The following is a 15,576-nucleotide window of genomic DNA, read 5'->3' as shown; positions in this document are numbered from 1 at the left end:
CTCATCATGAGGCTTGTATTGTGCCATCTGCAGGACATGCAACTTGGGGAACAGAGCTGTTTGAAATTTGCCCTCCAGCCTGTCCCTTCAACATCATTAAACACACCTTGAAGTGGGATTGACCAGAAAGCAGAAAGCCATGAGGTTTTCTTTACCTCCTCTCATCATGGTAGTTGATGACTTCTGAGGCTGTCACTCACTGGATAGCAGTGTAACAGCAGTTCATCCTGTCCCATTTGGAAAGTGGAGTCCTGGGACAGGTGCTGCCTCTGCCTCAGCTGTTTTCATCTTTTCTAACAAACACAAGTGGAGATTAGGAGTTGAAAATAATGTACATATCCCTCTGAGAATACCCCTTCCCAATCGCCCACTGTCCTTTGCCTCATGCCTCTCTCCTTCCCTGAAAGTTTATCCCTGAAGGCTGGTCACAGATTTCCAGCAATCCTTCTAACTCAGTGTCCTTTATTGTTGGGTTTCCTTTTTATTCTTCTTTTCCATGGATGCTTTTTTCCTGCCCTAACATGACATTTGAAGGACAATGGGAAGGAGGTACCTTAGAGATCTGAGGAGTTAGGCAAGGTATCACAGTGTTCCATTCCTCTATCTTATTGTGGATGGAAACCTACACTTAAGAACTGTGGCATGCAAAAAGAAAGAGAACAAAACTGAATTAACATCTTTTTCTACTGGTCCTCAACCAATCAAATCTCAGTTATAAAAGAAAAACTGTGGGGAAATTCTTCCTGTGATTTCTAGATGAAGTGTAAGCATTGTGCTACCCTCAAAGCCTAACAGGATTTAGGGAGGGTCGCCTCAAGGCTCAGAGGTTAAGAGCACCGACTGTTCTTCCAGAGGTCCTGAGTTCAATTCCCAGCATCCATATGCTGGCTCACAACAATCTGTAATGATATCTGGTACCCTCTTCTGTGTACATAATAAACAAACAAACAAACAAACAAATAAATAAATAAATAAATAAATAAATGAATCAATGAATAAATGAATAAATAAATTAAAAAATAAAATAAAATAAACCAGCTATCTAATCACAGATCTTGAAATCCTTTTCCTGTCTGCAGCAGCAGAATCTGGAAGAAGAGAAGTTATACAGTTGCCCAGCAGAGATGCCCCTTTGCTGTCTCAGCCTGGATCACTGTGGCAGCAGTTGCAGTAGGAACAGCCCACCTGGAAGTCTTCTGTCAGCATCACTGGATCCTGGGAACCCACAATTTCCTGCTCTTCACCAAATTCTGGATAGCCAGTAAGCATAGTTAGAATTACTTGATGGGGGTGATTTCCTCTAATCTGAAAATTTGTCTCTGCTTGGTGTCAAATGGTATCTGAGGGACTTAACATTTGACATAGATTGTAGATCTCTATCTGAGAAAGATCATGAAACATCGACACGTTGTTAATAACATGGTAGACAACATCAGTGTTCTAGAAGCATGGAAGTTCCATGCACAGAGTGAAGCATGATCAAGCATGCTCCATCCCACTGTAATAGCACTATTACCCCATGATAAAGGAAGAGGGCACCATCATGTTGTACCACAATATACACATGCTTATTTCCAAACAACACACACAAATATGTGCCCACATTCATACATTTAAGAACATGTATGTGTCTACACCTTTGCATGCACACACAGACACACACACACACACACACATACAGAATTATACTTTGAATTCCAATTAGATATTCAATAAATTGGCATAACAAGAAATTAAATATAAACAAGCAACCTTTGTGGCATTGGTATGCATGTGTATGGTATGCATGTTGTATACAGAACTATGAGTATAGTTATGTGCATATTTTTATAAGTATCTACATGATATACCTAACATGTCCAACCATACCTAACTGCATATACATGCCTATATAAATATAAAGATAAACTGAAATCCCAACTCCCAGACACCAGCCAAAGAGGCATCAGAACTTTCCAAGTGGCTGGCTTGATGTGTCAGCTCTTTCCTGCCTTCAACTCTGAGTGACTATTATGTTAATTAACAGTATTATTCATTTGAAACAAAATTCTGCACAAATTTTTCACAATGCCTTTTAATATTAAAATATTCTCTAACTTTCAGAACCACAAGAAAACCCTCTAAGGCAGAAAGCCACAAGTTGATCATGAAAAGTACCAGGGAAAGGCCAATGAGATGGGTAGCTGGGTGGAAGGAAAGAGCTGACTCCTCCTAATTTGTTCACTGACCTTCATATGAACAGAATGACAGAATGGAATGGCGTGTATTGTATGTTCATTCTCTCTCTATTGTATAGATGTATTTATTTCCTCATCACAAAATAAGTAGATAGATAGTTATTATTTTAAATACCAATCAGAAGATTTCTATACACTTATCATATGATATAATTAATTTTTTAAAATAACGAAAAAAATCTCATACAACTCACAACTGTTTGTAACGCCAGGACAGAGGAGTTGACAGTCTCACACAGGAATACATAAAGGCAAAACACCAATCAACATAAAATAGTGAATAAACAATTAAATATTTGTAGGAGCTAGTGTGGTCAGGAGCCCCACAAGCATCCCACAGAACTAACTAACCTAGGCTCATAGTGACTCAGAGACTGAACTACCAACCAGGGAGCATGCATGGGACTGACCTATGTCCTCTCCATGTATTTTACATTTGAATAACTTGATCTTCTTGTGAGACTCCTAACGGTGGGAGCAGGGCTTGTCTGTAATGCCTGCTTTTGGGACCCATTCCTCCTACTGAATTCCTGTGTCCAGCCTTAATGTAAAAAGTCATGCCTTGATATAACATGGCAGGCAGATATGCACAGGAGATCTGCCCATTTCTGAAGAGAAAAAAAAGGAGGAATGGATGGGGAGCAGGAAGAGTAGAGTTTGGGGGAAGGACTGAGAGGAGAGGAAGGAGGGGAAATTTTGGTTAGAATGTAAAAACAAAAATAAATAAATAAAACCAAATTTATTCCAAAAGAGGTAGTATATTGATGGTTATCATATTTAAATTTGAGATACTAAAAGAATGTCCCTCCAGGAACATTGCCACTTATTCTAACTTTATAATGTGTTTGCAGTTGTACAGCAATTGCTGGGGATGACTTTCTGTATGCTGTGAATGTGTTGCTCTGAGTGATTGATAAAAACAAAACAAAACAAACAAACAAAAAAACACTGGTTGGACAGTAGCCAGGAAAGAAGTATGGTATAGGCAGGATAAGCAGAGAGGAGAATGCTGGGAGTGGAAGGCTGAGTCAGGAGAAGCCACCGCCACCAGGAGAAGTAAGATATAAAGTATGGGTAAGCCACAAGCCACATGGCAACTTACAGATTAATAGAAATGGGTTAATTTAAGATATAAGAACTAGACAGCAAGAAGCCTGCCGTGGCCATACAGTTTATAAGTAACATAAGTCTCTTGTGTGTTTACTCGGGTCTGAGTTGCTGAAGGAGCTGGGTGGACACAGGAAAACTCTAACTACAAGGGATAATTAAATCATGTTAGGCATAATTTTGAGCTGGTCTAATACATAATGGGTTCGTGTTGTACTTGGAGTAATTATATCTTGTTTAGGCAATATTAAGACCTGGTTATAGTTTTACATTTGGAAATTAATCATGACATCAAAAGATATAATTGTGTGTCAAGTTGATAAGGGTGCAATTGTGAGAGCTATTTTTGTTTGTCAAATTTATTACATCTGAAATTCATTAAAACCCCAAAATGGAGGGGCATGCCTGTGAGGTATTTTTGCTTAATTTGAAGAGAGAAGATCCACATGTAATTCTCATCTTTGCATTAGAAAGACATTCTGTTAATCTGGATATTGATGAAGAAAGAAACACCTATAACTCAGATGTTTTGAACCCCAAAACCCCACTTGTAATCTCAGCCAGACCTTGTGCTGGAAGCCCGTATAATGAAATGGAAGAAGGGAGTTTTGCTCTTTAGCTGCTTGCTCTCACCTTGCTAGCAAGTCCATGCCTTCACTGGCATTGGAGCCAACTTCCTTGGGATTCCAGACTATACTGCTGATGTGCTGAGACATCAAGCATATTGGATTGAGCAACTCCTGGATTCGAGGATTTTGCCATTATAACCAGCCAATGTTCCATTAGCCGGACCACAGCCTCTAAGTCATTCTAAAACATAGCCTTTTGTATATATAGAAATTCATTCTGTTACCCCATAAAAACCTGACCAATGAACCAGACAGGTATAGAATTTTTAGAGTAGTTTGGGTCTGACAATAGCTCTGAGTCCAATGGCTGGGAAATCCTTGTGCAGCTCAAGATTCCTGGAATTTACTGAGATACATCAAAGCCTGAGAGTTCAGGGTTTACAGGAGTGTGAAACATTGCCTGCCTAAAGAAGAGTCTCAGAGTGAAGTTTTAAATTGCATTTTATTCATAAAACACATTCATTTTACTCAATCGGGGCTTTCAAAACAGCAGTCCTTATATATAATGTATAGCCTTAGCGAACTATTAAAACAATGATAAGAATATAAGAAATAACAAAAATTAACAAAACCTTAAACCAAAATGAAGAAAACCAAAATCCAAAGCATAAATATCCCAACATATAAACAAAAAAATTAAGCAAATTTCAGGATCACTTGGAATTTCACTATGGGAGAGAAAATGAGGTGAGGAACTGGCTTATTCTCTGCAGTGAATAATCTTCAGCAAAACTTGCACATGACATGGTGTCTGCTTCAGCACTGCAGTAGAGAGAATCTCATGCTTTTGGGTGTGGTCTGTCTGGATGGCAGTGTGATGTTAACACAGTCTTCCTTGTCAGACTTCTATCACATATGGGGTCAGCTTGTCAAAGCCCTTGATAGTAAGCTGACAGAAGAACTCTTGCTCACCCACATGTCCTCTTCATTTTGTTTTGCCCCTCACTGGGGCCACGTGCTGATGGATGTCAGGGTTCTTAGTAATTTGTGTTATGTCCTCTGAATCTCAGACTATTTGTGATACAATCTTTTCTCTGGGAATAGTGAGCCACAGATGGGGATCAGATTGTGGCTGGATCGCCTGATGGTAGGTTGATATTTGTCTCACTCGTGAGTTCACAGCTGAAAAGAGGTGGCATTTTCTGAGGAGGCTGTGAACCTGGGGTTTAGAATATCATGCCTTCAAGGTGTCTCTGGCTTCTTCCAGCCTTCTCAGTTTTCTGAAGAGGTGCTGTTAGGGAAAACCAGCAAAGAAAATATTCAGAATCAGTTTTGCTGTGCCACTGTCAAAAAAAATCAGGCCCTATTTATCCCTAGTAAACAAAAGTTAAGGAAGAAAACAAACCCCATGAATACCCTGGCTGCTGGTGATGGGCTCAATGGTGGCTTACTTGCCTGGAACATAGTGTTTCTGCACCAGCAGCTCCTTCTGCAGGAGGCTCTCTTCCTGGTCTGTGGTCTGCTCCAGATCCTGCTGGAGGTATTCAAACCTAGGGGAGGAAGGCAGCTGGGGCACAAGCCTGATGGAGACCTGCCATGTCAGCTTTTGAGCCCCCACCAGCACTACTCAGCTAGACAATTGAGCATTACCTTTCACCTGAGTTCATTCCTTGCTTCACCAAGGTAAAAGGGTCAGAGAGCACCTGGGCAGGATTTTTTTTCTTAGCTTTTAAAAACTGCTAGAAGTTGGACTGGTAAGTACATACTGTGCTGGATTAGAAAGAAAACCAGCATATTTCTCCAACAGTCCAAAGACATCATTTTGGAGAAATATCAGTATGTTAAAGTCTTAGGCACAGTTCAGGAACAATATCCCTGGCCTTGATTAGATACCAGGTGAAAGTGAACCTCCTGGAAAACTCTATGCCTGCCCTCTAGTGGAGCCTACACAGCAATGCAAAGAAGGATCTGGTTATTCCTACAGCTGAGAACCCTGCATAGGATTAACTTGTCAGCGACTACTCTGTTTATGACCAAGAGTAAATCTTCTCATGAGAAACTGATAAACACTGCAGAGAGCCTGCAGTCAGCAGGAGTGTGCTTTATGCAAATTTGCAAAAGGTGGACACTTCTCTCTAAACGTGATGTTCCTGATGGAAAAGATGCAGGGGACACACTTTCCTTCATGATCAATGATCCTCCTTTCCAAGTTTCTGGCTGCTATGGGAATATTTGTGGGGAGATCTAATTTAAGAGATGAGATACTAGAGCATACAAGAGTTCTCAGAAAGGAAGAAGGGGACACAGTCCCCATAAGAGCAAGGAGAGAGCATATTGCTTCATGTTGACTGAGCCATCAACGACACTCTGAGGCGTTCTTTCCCTGCCCGTGGCTGGCAGCTTTGCCAATTGACAAAACTCAAAGAGGATGGAGATCCAGGTACAGCGGACCCACTTGGATCCCCCTGCTTCTGGAAGCCTGGGCTCCTACCTCATCTGGGACACAGTGAAGTGATGCTGCAGCTTTACTGCCAAGTCCCTTTGCCGGGTGAACAGCTCCTTCTGCTTCATCAGGGACTGAAGATTTTCCTCATGATTTTGAAGTTCCTGTTCATTAGAAGATTGTGTTTTTAGGGGAGGTTGTCCTAACCATGTACATAAACATGCATTCTCTCTCTTTCTTTCTCTCTCTCTCTCTCTCTCTCTCTCTCTCTCTCTCTCTCTCTCTCTCTCTCTCTCTCTAGCACACACATGCATGTGGATGCACACATACAAGCACACTACATTTCATCCACACTTAGTTTTCCAGATAACTTATGTAAGAAGAGATCACCTGGGATACTATGGAGAACAAAGTTACCTTTCATTAACCTACACTCTCTACCCATATTCCTGCCTGGAGGCAGGAAACACAGGATGCTCTGAGCACAGGGATGTGGAGAATATTGTGTGCATTTACTTGGTTTTGATAATTTTTCAGTTTATTTTTAATTTATATGTGCAGATGTACAGCCTGCTTGTGTGTCTGTATAGCATGTGCATGCCTGGTGACCTGGGAGAAGAACTCAGTGGGTAGATAAGTCAATGCAGTGCTTGCCTTGAAAACCTGTACACAGACAGGTGAACACCAGGGTTCCATGATCTGTAATCTAACTCTATTAGCAATTTCCCCAGTCTGTGCATTGAAGGCTTAGTTCCCCAGCACAGAAACACTGGATGGCAGTGGACCAGCCCCTTGCTCTCACTCAGTGCTTCCCAGGGCCTCCAAGGAGGGCAGCTTCCTCCTAAAGAAGCTCTCTATACCACAGGTTGCCTCCATTTAGGCCCAAAGGAATGAGCTCAGAAAACTAGAAAAGCTCTACAATCCAGAGTCTATATTAAACATTCCTCCAAGTAAGTTGATTGTGTCAGGGATTTCTTTGAGTAACAGAAGGTTGACTAACTCATGGCCAAATGACTGCATATATTATTCCATACTTCACAATATCCCATGGACCACATTGTATGTTTGCACTCATCAGTGATGGGTATCTGAAGAGTTTCTAGTTGTGCTGTTCTGATGAGTCCTGCTGTATCCCTGTTGTCCCCTATTCTCTGTGGACACCACTTTCCATTCTGGAATCAATGCTCCACCTGAAGTCTGCAGTTCCACTTTCTGAATAATTGCACATACCTTCTCATAGGGCTGCACCATTTTACACTACTAGCAATGTCTGAGAGTTCTCATTTCTCTCAACTCTCCATCAGGCTGAATTTAACTCATTATGAAGAAGTTTGGAATAAAAGCAGTTTCTGAGTGCTGCAGACACAACATGGAGTGGGTATTAGAAAGTATGATGGGCCTAAGCGGTACCCTAAGACAACCTCATCTCACACCTCAGCATAGCTGTGGGACTTCTGATGCAACCACAAGCACCTCTGCAGTTCAGAATTTCTCTGAGAATAAAGTTCATGCCAGCTCCAAGGGCAAGGTTAGCTGAACCAAAGTAGGGCAAAGGTGAATGGAAAATGGCAGCAAGCGATGAGAAGAAGAACAAAACAGGATGCAGGAAGTCATCAGTGACCAGCCTCCTTTCACCCAGAGCAGAGAGGGACACAAATCTTTCCGGCCTTTCCTGCGTCTCTGTAGCCTCTCTCTCACCTTCATGGACCCCATTACATTGTTTTTCTCCAGAGGATTTCTTTGCAGATAAATATTTCTGCCTCTACAGATACCTGAAGAACTTTTAGCTTGCATCAGTTACGTGGCTTTTGGTTGTAGTTAGCTGTGTGGACATGCAGAAGGATGGGCAACAACATCTGTTCTTTGATGGAGGCAAAATGGTACTAACCAGATTAGGCACAGTACTTTCTCATTGAAATCCATCTCCATCATTCTTAAAGATGTTCCATTGTTCCGTGAGAGAGTAAACATACCCACAGAGGCTCAAACACACATTCTCATTTCTCAAAGATACACATAAAAGCAACAACAACAACAACAACAACAACACACACACACACACACACACACACACACACACACACACACACACCTTTCTTGAATCCAGAAAGGCAAGGTAGAAGACTAGAATGTTGCAGCACCTTTTCTACTCCAGGGGGGGACATAGTGGGTCCTCGCTGCTGTCTACAAGCCTCTTAAACCCAGCCAAGCTCTTCTGTCCTGGCCTGAACTTATTTCCCTTCCCAGGGAAGTTCTTAACACCAGACTCACTGATCATACAGATAAGTAACAACCTCTGCACAACTGAGTTGGACCACACAAAACCAAGCGCTGGGGGAAGAGGGTGGGACATGAAGCCTCCCGATAGATTTAAGTTGAACCATCATAGTCTCCTCACTAAACTTACCCCGACTCCTCCACAGAAGACATCGACAGCACCAGAGACTAGAAGTCTCTGTCATTTCCCAACAACTTTTGACCAGATTACAGTGCACATTATATGAAAACAGCCCCAGGCCAGTCAGTGGAAGGTTATTTAGGTCATCCACAGCACTTTTCTAAAATGCAGCACTCTATACAACTATGAGTTGGACTAAGAGTGAGCTTCAAAATATCAGGTTACATGTTGTGAAGCCAGTAGACAAATCAGACCTTTCCTGGGAAGTTACCTCTAGGCTGTGAAAGTAAAGAAGTCTACTTTTTCATTTTTAAAGTAGCTCCATTGTTTGATTTTTGTTATTTATTTTAAGACGCATTAATTCCAAAGTAATAAACATGTTTAAAAATGAAGAGAAACCAACAAATCAGTTCTCTTTCTGAACAAAGGAACCATTTAGCAATGAAATGAGACAGAAAAAGACAGGACGGTCTACTGTGAGGAGACAGGAGATCCAAAGATCTGTGGCTATCCAACTTAGCCAGAACAGAAATTTCCAGGTTCAGTAAGAGACTCGGGCTGAAGGGAATAAAGGAGAAAGCAACAGAAGACACTCGATATCATCATCAGACCTTCCAAAACACCTACAGATGTATATACACCCTCAGACAGACATACTCACACACAGACAAACACCCCTCCAATCATCAGTGATCAGAATGCAGTGAGGAGGACATCACACTGGATGAGGATGACATTGCCAGTTGGTTTTAGACTCCTCACACTAGCTGTTATAAGAAAGTCCCACAATTCTGTATCATTTTGGACTAAAAATGCCTGGGGAAGCATGCTGTGTCTCCGCAGGCTACGTTGATGCAGTTGGCTCAAATCTGTCAACCTGACCCCCACCTGTCATAAGCCCTTGCCACATCCCTGGTCATCCAGTGAGCTTCTGAATGTAAGATCCAGGATGGGAGAACTGGCCAATGCCACTCACAGCAAACAGTACTGACAAGCTGATAATTTAGTTTCTGTCACTGTGAAGCAAGGGCTTGACCAGGTAAAGAGAACACCATGGCAGTCTGGGAACAAGAGGGTAAAATGTCTAATGACACCCAAAAAGTAGTCTATGAGCCCGGGTCATTTGGCTTTTTCAGGAGGTGTTCCTCCTTCCATGCTGTATCTGCCTCTGATCTCACATGACCCCTGCAAAGCAAATGAGACCCAGACATTTGGCCTGACTCACTCAGATCTCTGTGGCTCCCATCATAGCACGGCTCCTCCCATACTGACATACAGGTTAGTGGTATGTGATTGACCTGTCTCCCTCAATGGGCTGCGGCTTCCAGCAGAGCAGTAGGGTTTGCTTGCCTAAAAGGCTAACTCCCAGAAAGACTTATGAATGATCACAGAAGTGAACTATTGGATGGGATGGGTCAGTTGAGTAATTGAGTAGATGGTTACATTTGTGTATGTGTATGTGTGTGTATGGTCAGACAGGTTGCCAGGTGGGCCCTGGCGTTTCAACCTACCTGCAGCTGCCTTGTCCAGAGGTCATAGATCTTCTCATGGACCTCTTCACAGAGCCTCTTTGCCTCCTCACAGGACTCTTTTAGTAAAATCTGCTCCCCCTGCAGCTTTTTCTTGTCCTCTAGCAAGATTCTCACTTTTTCCTTCAGCTGAGTCTGTTCACTCAGGTGCTGACTGTAGAGGGTGCTGAAATATCACAAGAAATGATGTTCTCAGATTCCATCTGCCACTCCTGCCTCCCAATACCATGATTCCTGCAAGGTCCTATGTACCCATCCCCAACAGCCCTGGGCTGGAGCCCTCATTAGCCATGGCAGCATCACTCAGGTACAGGCAGAAGCCAGATAATAGTCAAATTCCAGAAAGATTTACACTACTTCTGAAGACCCTAACAGCAAAAGGGATCCATGTACCTCAGAAGATTGGATCTGCTGCCTCCCACACACATACCCTGGTACTTAACTATTCACAGTATTGGGAAAACATGAGCAGGTAGAGGGAAAACATGGTCTGAGGGCGACAGAAGACCCATCAGGAATACTTTCCATCCATGTGTCCCATAGAAAACAGCTATGTAAGCTCCTGCCAGAGCCACAGAAACCATTCATGGTTCAAACTATGTTTTCTGTATAGAAGTTCCAGAAGCTGACAGGAAAATATTGGGAGGGGCTCTCAGACTCTTCACACTTAGGAGAACTCAGTCTAGGAGGCACAAGTCCAAGAGGAATGAGGCAGGCTGCTTGCTAAAAGGTAAACAGACTAGAACCACAGCCCTCACTTTGGCTTAAGGTGGAGAAGGGAAGAAGATTCTGTGGGATGTCTTTCTGTATGCCGTGAATATGTATTGCTCCCATTGGTTAATAAATAAGCTGCTTTGGCCTATGGCAAGGCAGGAAGGAGCTAGGCATGAAAGTCCAAGAGAGACAGAGAAGAAAGGCAGAGGTGGAAGAGATGCCAGCTGCCACCCAATGAGCAACATGCCAGCAGTCTGGCATTCAGCAGCCATGTGGGAACACACAGATGAATAGAATTGGGTTAATTTAAGATGATAGAGATAGCTAGCCTGAAACTTAAGCCATTGGCCATATAGTTTGTAAGTAATGTGAGCTTCTGTGTCTTTATTTGGGACCATTTTGCTCAGGAGGCAGGTGGGACATATTCCTCCTGGCAGCAGGGTCAGGCAGGACTGGAGAAACTTCAGACAACAAGAAGCAGACCTTACCAAGTTCTGGAGTCCACCCAAGTCAGGCACTCACTGGTAGATTTTGGTCTTCTCACTCAGCTCTGTGCACTTGTACAAGGCCTCACTAAATTCCTTGGGTAATTTCTTCACATCTGACATATCCGTCTTATACTCTGTGTTCTGCATCTCATTCTCTGAATTCAGCCTGTGGTAGGGCATAGCCCCAGGAGCAAAGAACCCTGTGAACACAGACCTCAGGGACCCCATGAGTTAAGGTCATATTTTGTACTACCCTAGCCTACTGAATATCACACCCTGAATGCTATGTACCGGGAATTCATGATGTGCATTAATTAGACTTGCTACCCTGCTCCAGGGCCAGGAAAGCCTGGGTGTCAACAGGGAGGGAGACAGGGCTCCATGAGCTCCCTCAATAGGCCTGGAGAGGTAGACTAGCACTCTAAGAAGGTCCACCACTGTGGGCCTACCTGAAAACTGCGATGACATTTCAACTGGTGTGAGAACAGAAATGCTTTGTCCTTACAAGGATACCCAGAATTCATCATCAGTATTGCCATGCATGAGGCACTCTGTGAGGATGTCTTTATAAACTCCCAAGGGGATTCCAATGTGGCACCAGTGTGAGCACAGAGACTGAGTACAGTGATGCTCAAAGTGGAGCTCCCTGTTTTCAGCACTTATATCACCTGAAATCTTTGAATCAGGCAAATCCTCAGGACTACTATCAATATCCAATTCAAAAGATCTGAAGGGACACATACACACACACACACACACACACTTTAAGGGAGCCTCTCAGAGACAGTACAGAACACACTGAGACCTAATCCTGAGCACAAAGAGATGTATTTCCCCAGCAGGGCAAGCATGGCATTGGGAGCCTGCCTCTGGATCAGGCAAAGGCAGACAACACCCAGCAGGCTTTTTTCAGCAGTGGGATTTTAAATAGAAAGGTTAAGTCTGTGCTAGGGTGAGTTGCTGAGATCTGATTGGACAGGTTGGCAAGTGTAGCTGAGTAATGAATTTTGATTGTTGGACTTTGGTGTTTAGTTTCAAGAATGAGTCAATGTCCACAAAAGGGAATGAACTTTGGGGACTAAATTAAGGAATGCAATCTAATGGTTTATCAAGGGAGAGGGAGGTGAAAAGCGCAAAACCTGAGACTACCATGTTTGTGATATTTGGACCCCTAATAGGGCAATTCACATGCACACAAACCCATCCACAATTAAGATGCCAGAGAAATTCAGGTGGGTGGCATTGTCTCACAGTATAAGGAACAAGACCAGAGAGGAGCTGGGATGGACTCCAAGCCTTCCATTCACACACAGATGGAGCAAGAAGGATCACCAGGCCTTTCAATCTGCTCCGAGAGCAACAAGCAAAAATAAATATCTGGTCAAATACAGAGACTCAGGTTAAACTCAGAGCACCCAGCATCTCCTACAAGCCGACACCTGCCAAGGTCTCTTGAAATGCATGTTGTGATCTTACACCTTAGTGCCCCTCTCTGTGGATTGTGATTCAGGCCACAGGCTCTGGTTTTCATTAGGAGGAATCAGAACAACCTGTGTCCCATCTCACTCCTACAGGCTTCAGTTCTGCCTCTCAGATGCATTCAGGAAAATTTGCTTGTGCAGATTACCCTGTAGGTGCAGCTTCCAGTGACCTAAGGACTGCTGGAATTGACACAGTAAGGTCAAGACAGTCACCAGAGAACAGGACATGATGAATACCTGTTGTTCAACTCATTGTTGTAATGGGCCAGGAATTCACGCAGTTTATTCCTGTCATTGGTCATCATCTGTAGCTGAAGTTTCAGTTTTTCCACCTGGTTCAACTGCTGCTCTTGCTCAGTGAGGAAGAAGGGTGTGGATGATGCCTTTCTAACAGTCCCTGTAGGTACATAAACACAAGTGTATTTGTACAGATGAATGGCATACGCCAAGAAGATCATGTGGTGTCCCAAGAGGAGGCCCGAGGAAGAGGAAAAGCATGGAACCCAGTGAAGCCCTCAAAGATCAGAGCAGCTCTCCTTAAGCTGGGCCTCATAATCCATGTGTCTGTCTCTAATCACCATGGCTAGATATATGCCTCATCCCCTACTGCAGCCCCACTGGCCCTGAAAGACATAAGCAAGGCCAGACATGTTGGTTTGGAATTGTCATATCATACCTGATGTGATGCAAGGAAGTCCAGGAGTCCCTAGTGCTCTTTGCCTGCAGCCCTCATAACCTGTGTCCATGACTAAAAGGAACTGAATGTCTCTGACTTGGGTACATGGATGGAAAATTTCCCTCCTTGGTATTTATATCAGACATAAAGTGCAACAACATCCCATTCTGATACTGCATTAGTGGTTCTGTGCATCCTGTTGCATTCTTTGCCACTCAGAATGAACTGAAGGAGGTCGAAGCACAGCAACTGTAGACTTGACCATCCCTGGCCCTCTGCCACTGAACCATCAGAAATCCTTCACCTTGGATCTGCTCTTTAGGAACCCGGATAAGCAGCATAGGCCCATTGCTTCATGATCACAGCCACTGAACCCCAATACTAGAAGGTCCAGTTCTAGCCTCACCTCCTTAGCAAACTAGGGCTCTCTCTGCCAATCAGTGTGATCAGTCTTGCCAACATGTCAATTTGGTGAACTCTATAAGTACTTAGTGAATGCCTCAAGGGAAGTTGACATTGCCCAGACTCTGGTGATTTCACAGAAGATGCCAAGGGCTCTCCAGGATACAATAGAATTTCCAGAGAATGGACTGTTAGGGCCACTGCCAATGGTCATCACCTATCTGATAACAAGCTCTTCCCCAATTCACCAAAAGCCAAGCTGCCCTTTCCAGGAGCCTTTCCTGAGAAACAGGGGAAGGCCTTCAGCGAACCTCCTCCTTCCAATCCTGAGATCTCTCTGATTCATTAGAATCTAGTTCATTCTAATTCAACAGTTCATCATGTGTGGAGAGCAAGAGTCATTTTCCAAACACTTCCCAGAAATGGCTCTTCTCATTCTTATAATCGCAAGCTAATAAGATGAGAAATTAAGGATGCTAAGAAATTCGCTCAGGATAATGGGGAAGGATGATCAGTTCCATGAGATGAACAAGCACATTAGAGAAGATCCACGGGGCAGTTACAATGTATTGGAATGGGGGATGATTATGTGGGTCCTGTCAGAACAATGATAAGTCGTATTGGAAATGATGGAACTTTTGCTAAAACCTTCAGCAGAATACATTTCAGCCATCATGAAGTTAGCAAAAGTGTTATCAACTACTGATAGGTATGCCTGAAAATATTTAAGGACTGGGCATCCCCAGGTGAGCCCTCAGTCACCAAGAACAAATACAAAAAGATTTATGTCCCAGTCCTGCACACAAGGTAGAGGAAAGAGGACTGGCTAGTGAGAGGGCAGGAACTCAGAAACCTTAGGGGTCACTGACATGCAGCAATACTTGGTGGCTCCTGCCCTGCCAGTTGTTGTTATTTAAAATGTGAGACTCTCCAGCTCTGGCCAGGGGACTTTACTCTCCCTGTTATTAGTGACACACATCAAAAGAAATCCAGTGTGGGTGAAATCAGGACTGGAACTGAAACCTCTTTAGTCCCTCTGTGCTTCCCTCCCACTCAGAGTGAAAGCAGAGTGCCCTCAACCTAGTAGCTGCAGTCTTGACCATCCCTGGTTCTCTGCAAACTAACCATGGAAAATCCTCAACTCTGGGTTTGCTCTTGAAGAACTCAGAGGACCAGGATAGGCCCATTGCTTCTCAGAAACTCTCCCCTCCTGAGCCCCACTCCTGAAAGGATCAGCTTAAGCCTTCCTCCTTCAGGAAGCTCCCCTTCCCGTTCCCAGGACTCACTGTGATTTCCCCAGAACCATTTGTTTCTTGATGTGTGACATGGAGACTGAAAGCCACCTTCTTTCTGCCTCCCTCTGATCTCCCTGTGCTCGCCATCCTGTCTCCCAAGAATCCTGTTCAGTCTAGTCAGCATGTCTGTCGGTGAAACAAGAGGCACTGCACCAATGCCCCAATGACAGTTGGTGTTGCCATAACACTGGTGACATCACATGGAATGCCAGGGCTCTCCAGGAGACAGTAGAATGT

General features: G+C 43.6%; 2 protein-coding genes and 1 long non-coding RNA gene across 4 annotated transcripts in view; 2 read left to right on the top strand and 1 right to left on the bottom strand.

Annotated features, from left to right (window-relative positions):
• LOC121826239 (uncharacterized) overlaps nucleotides 1-15,576 on the top strand; it is a 188,488-nt gene that overhangs the window by 88,161 nt on the left and 84,751 nt on the right. The gene's annotated exons all lie outside the window — the stretch shown is intronic.
• The window catches only part of LOC121826416 (cytochrome P450 3A25-like), a 79,950-nt gene that overhangs the window by 11,941 nt on the left and 52,433 nt on the right, over nucleotides 1-15,576 (top strand). The window contains exon 2 of the mRNA XM_076561119.1: nucleotides 1,080-1,261. The gene's annotated coding sequence lies outside the window, so the exon portion shown is untranslated. The remainder of the gene's footprint in view (nucleotides 1-1,079; nucleotides 1,262-15,576) is intronic.
• LOC143266847 (disks large homolog 5-like) lies at nucleotides 3,677-15,522 on the bottom strand. Of its 2 annotated transcripts, XM_076561123.1 has the most exons (7): nucleotides 15,331-15,522; nucleotides 13,204-13,363; nucleotides 11,520-11,651; nucleotides 10,266-10,449; nucleotides 6,405-6,520; nucleotides 5,369-5,463; nucleotides 4,258-5,204 (listed from the first exon to the last, which is right to left on the bottom strand). In XM_076561123.1, exons 1-7 carry the CDS (start codon nucleotides 15,461-15,463, stop codon nucleotides 5,140-5,142), a joined length of 885 nt encoding a protein of 294 aa, XP_076417238.1. In that variant the 5' UTR covers nucleotides 15,464-15,522; the 3' UTR covers nucleotides 4,258-5,139. The 2 variants fall into 2 exon arrangements, with proteins under 2 accessions (XP_076417239.1, XP_076417238.1); XM_076561124.1 differs by lacking the exon at nucleotides 11,520-11,651 and having other exon boundaries at nucleotides 3,677-5,204; nucleotides 15,331-15,495.

This window comes from Peromyscus maniculatus, chromosome 23 (assembly GCF_049852395.1).
Source record: "Peromyscus maniculatus bairdii isolate BWxNUB_F1_BW_parent chromosome 23, HU_Pman_BW_mat_3.1, whole genome shotgun sequence".
In the NCBI taxonomy this organism is placed as follows: Eukaryota; Metazoa; Chordata; class Mammalia; order Rodentia; family Cricetidae; genus Peromyscus; species Peromyscus maniculatus.
The sequence above is the reverse complement of the archived record's forward strand: the minus strand, read 5'-3'. Positions and strand labels throughout refer to the sequence as shown.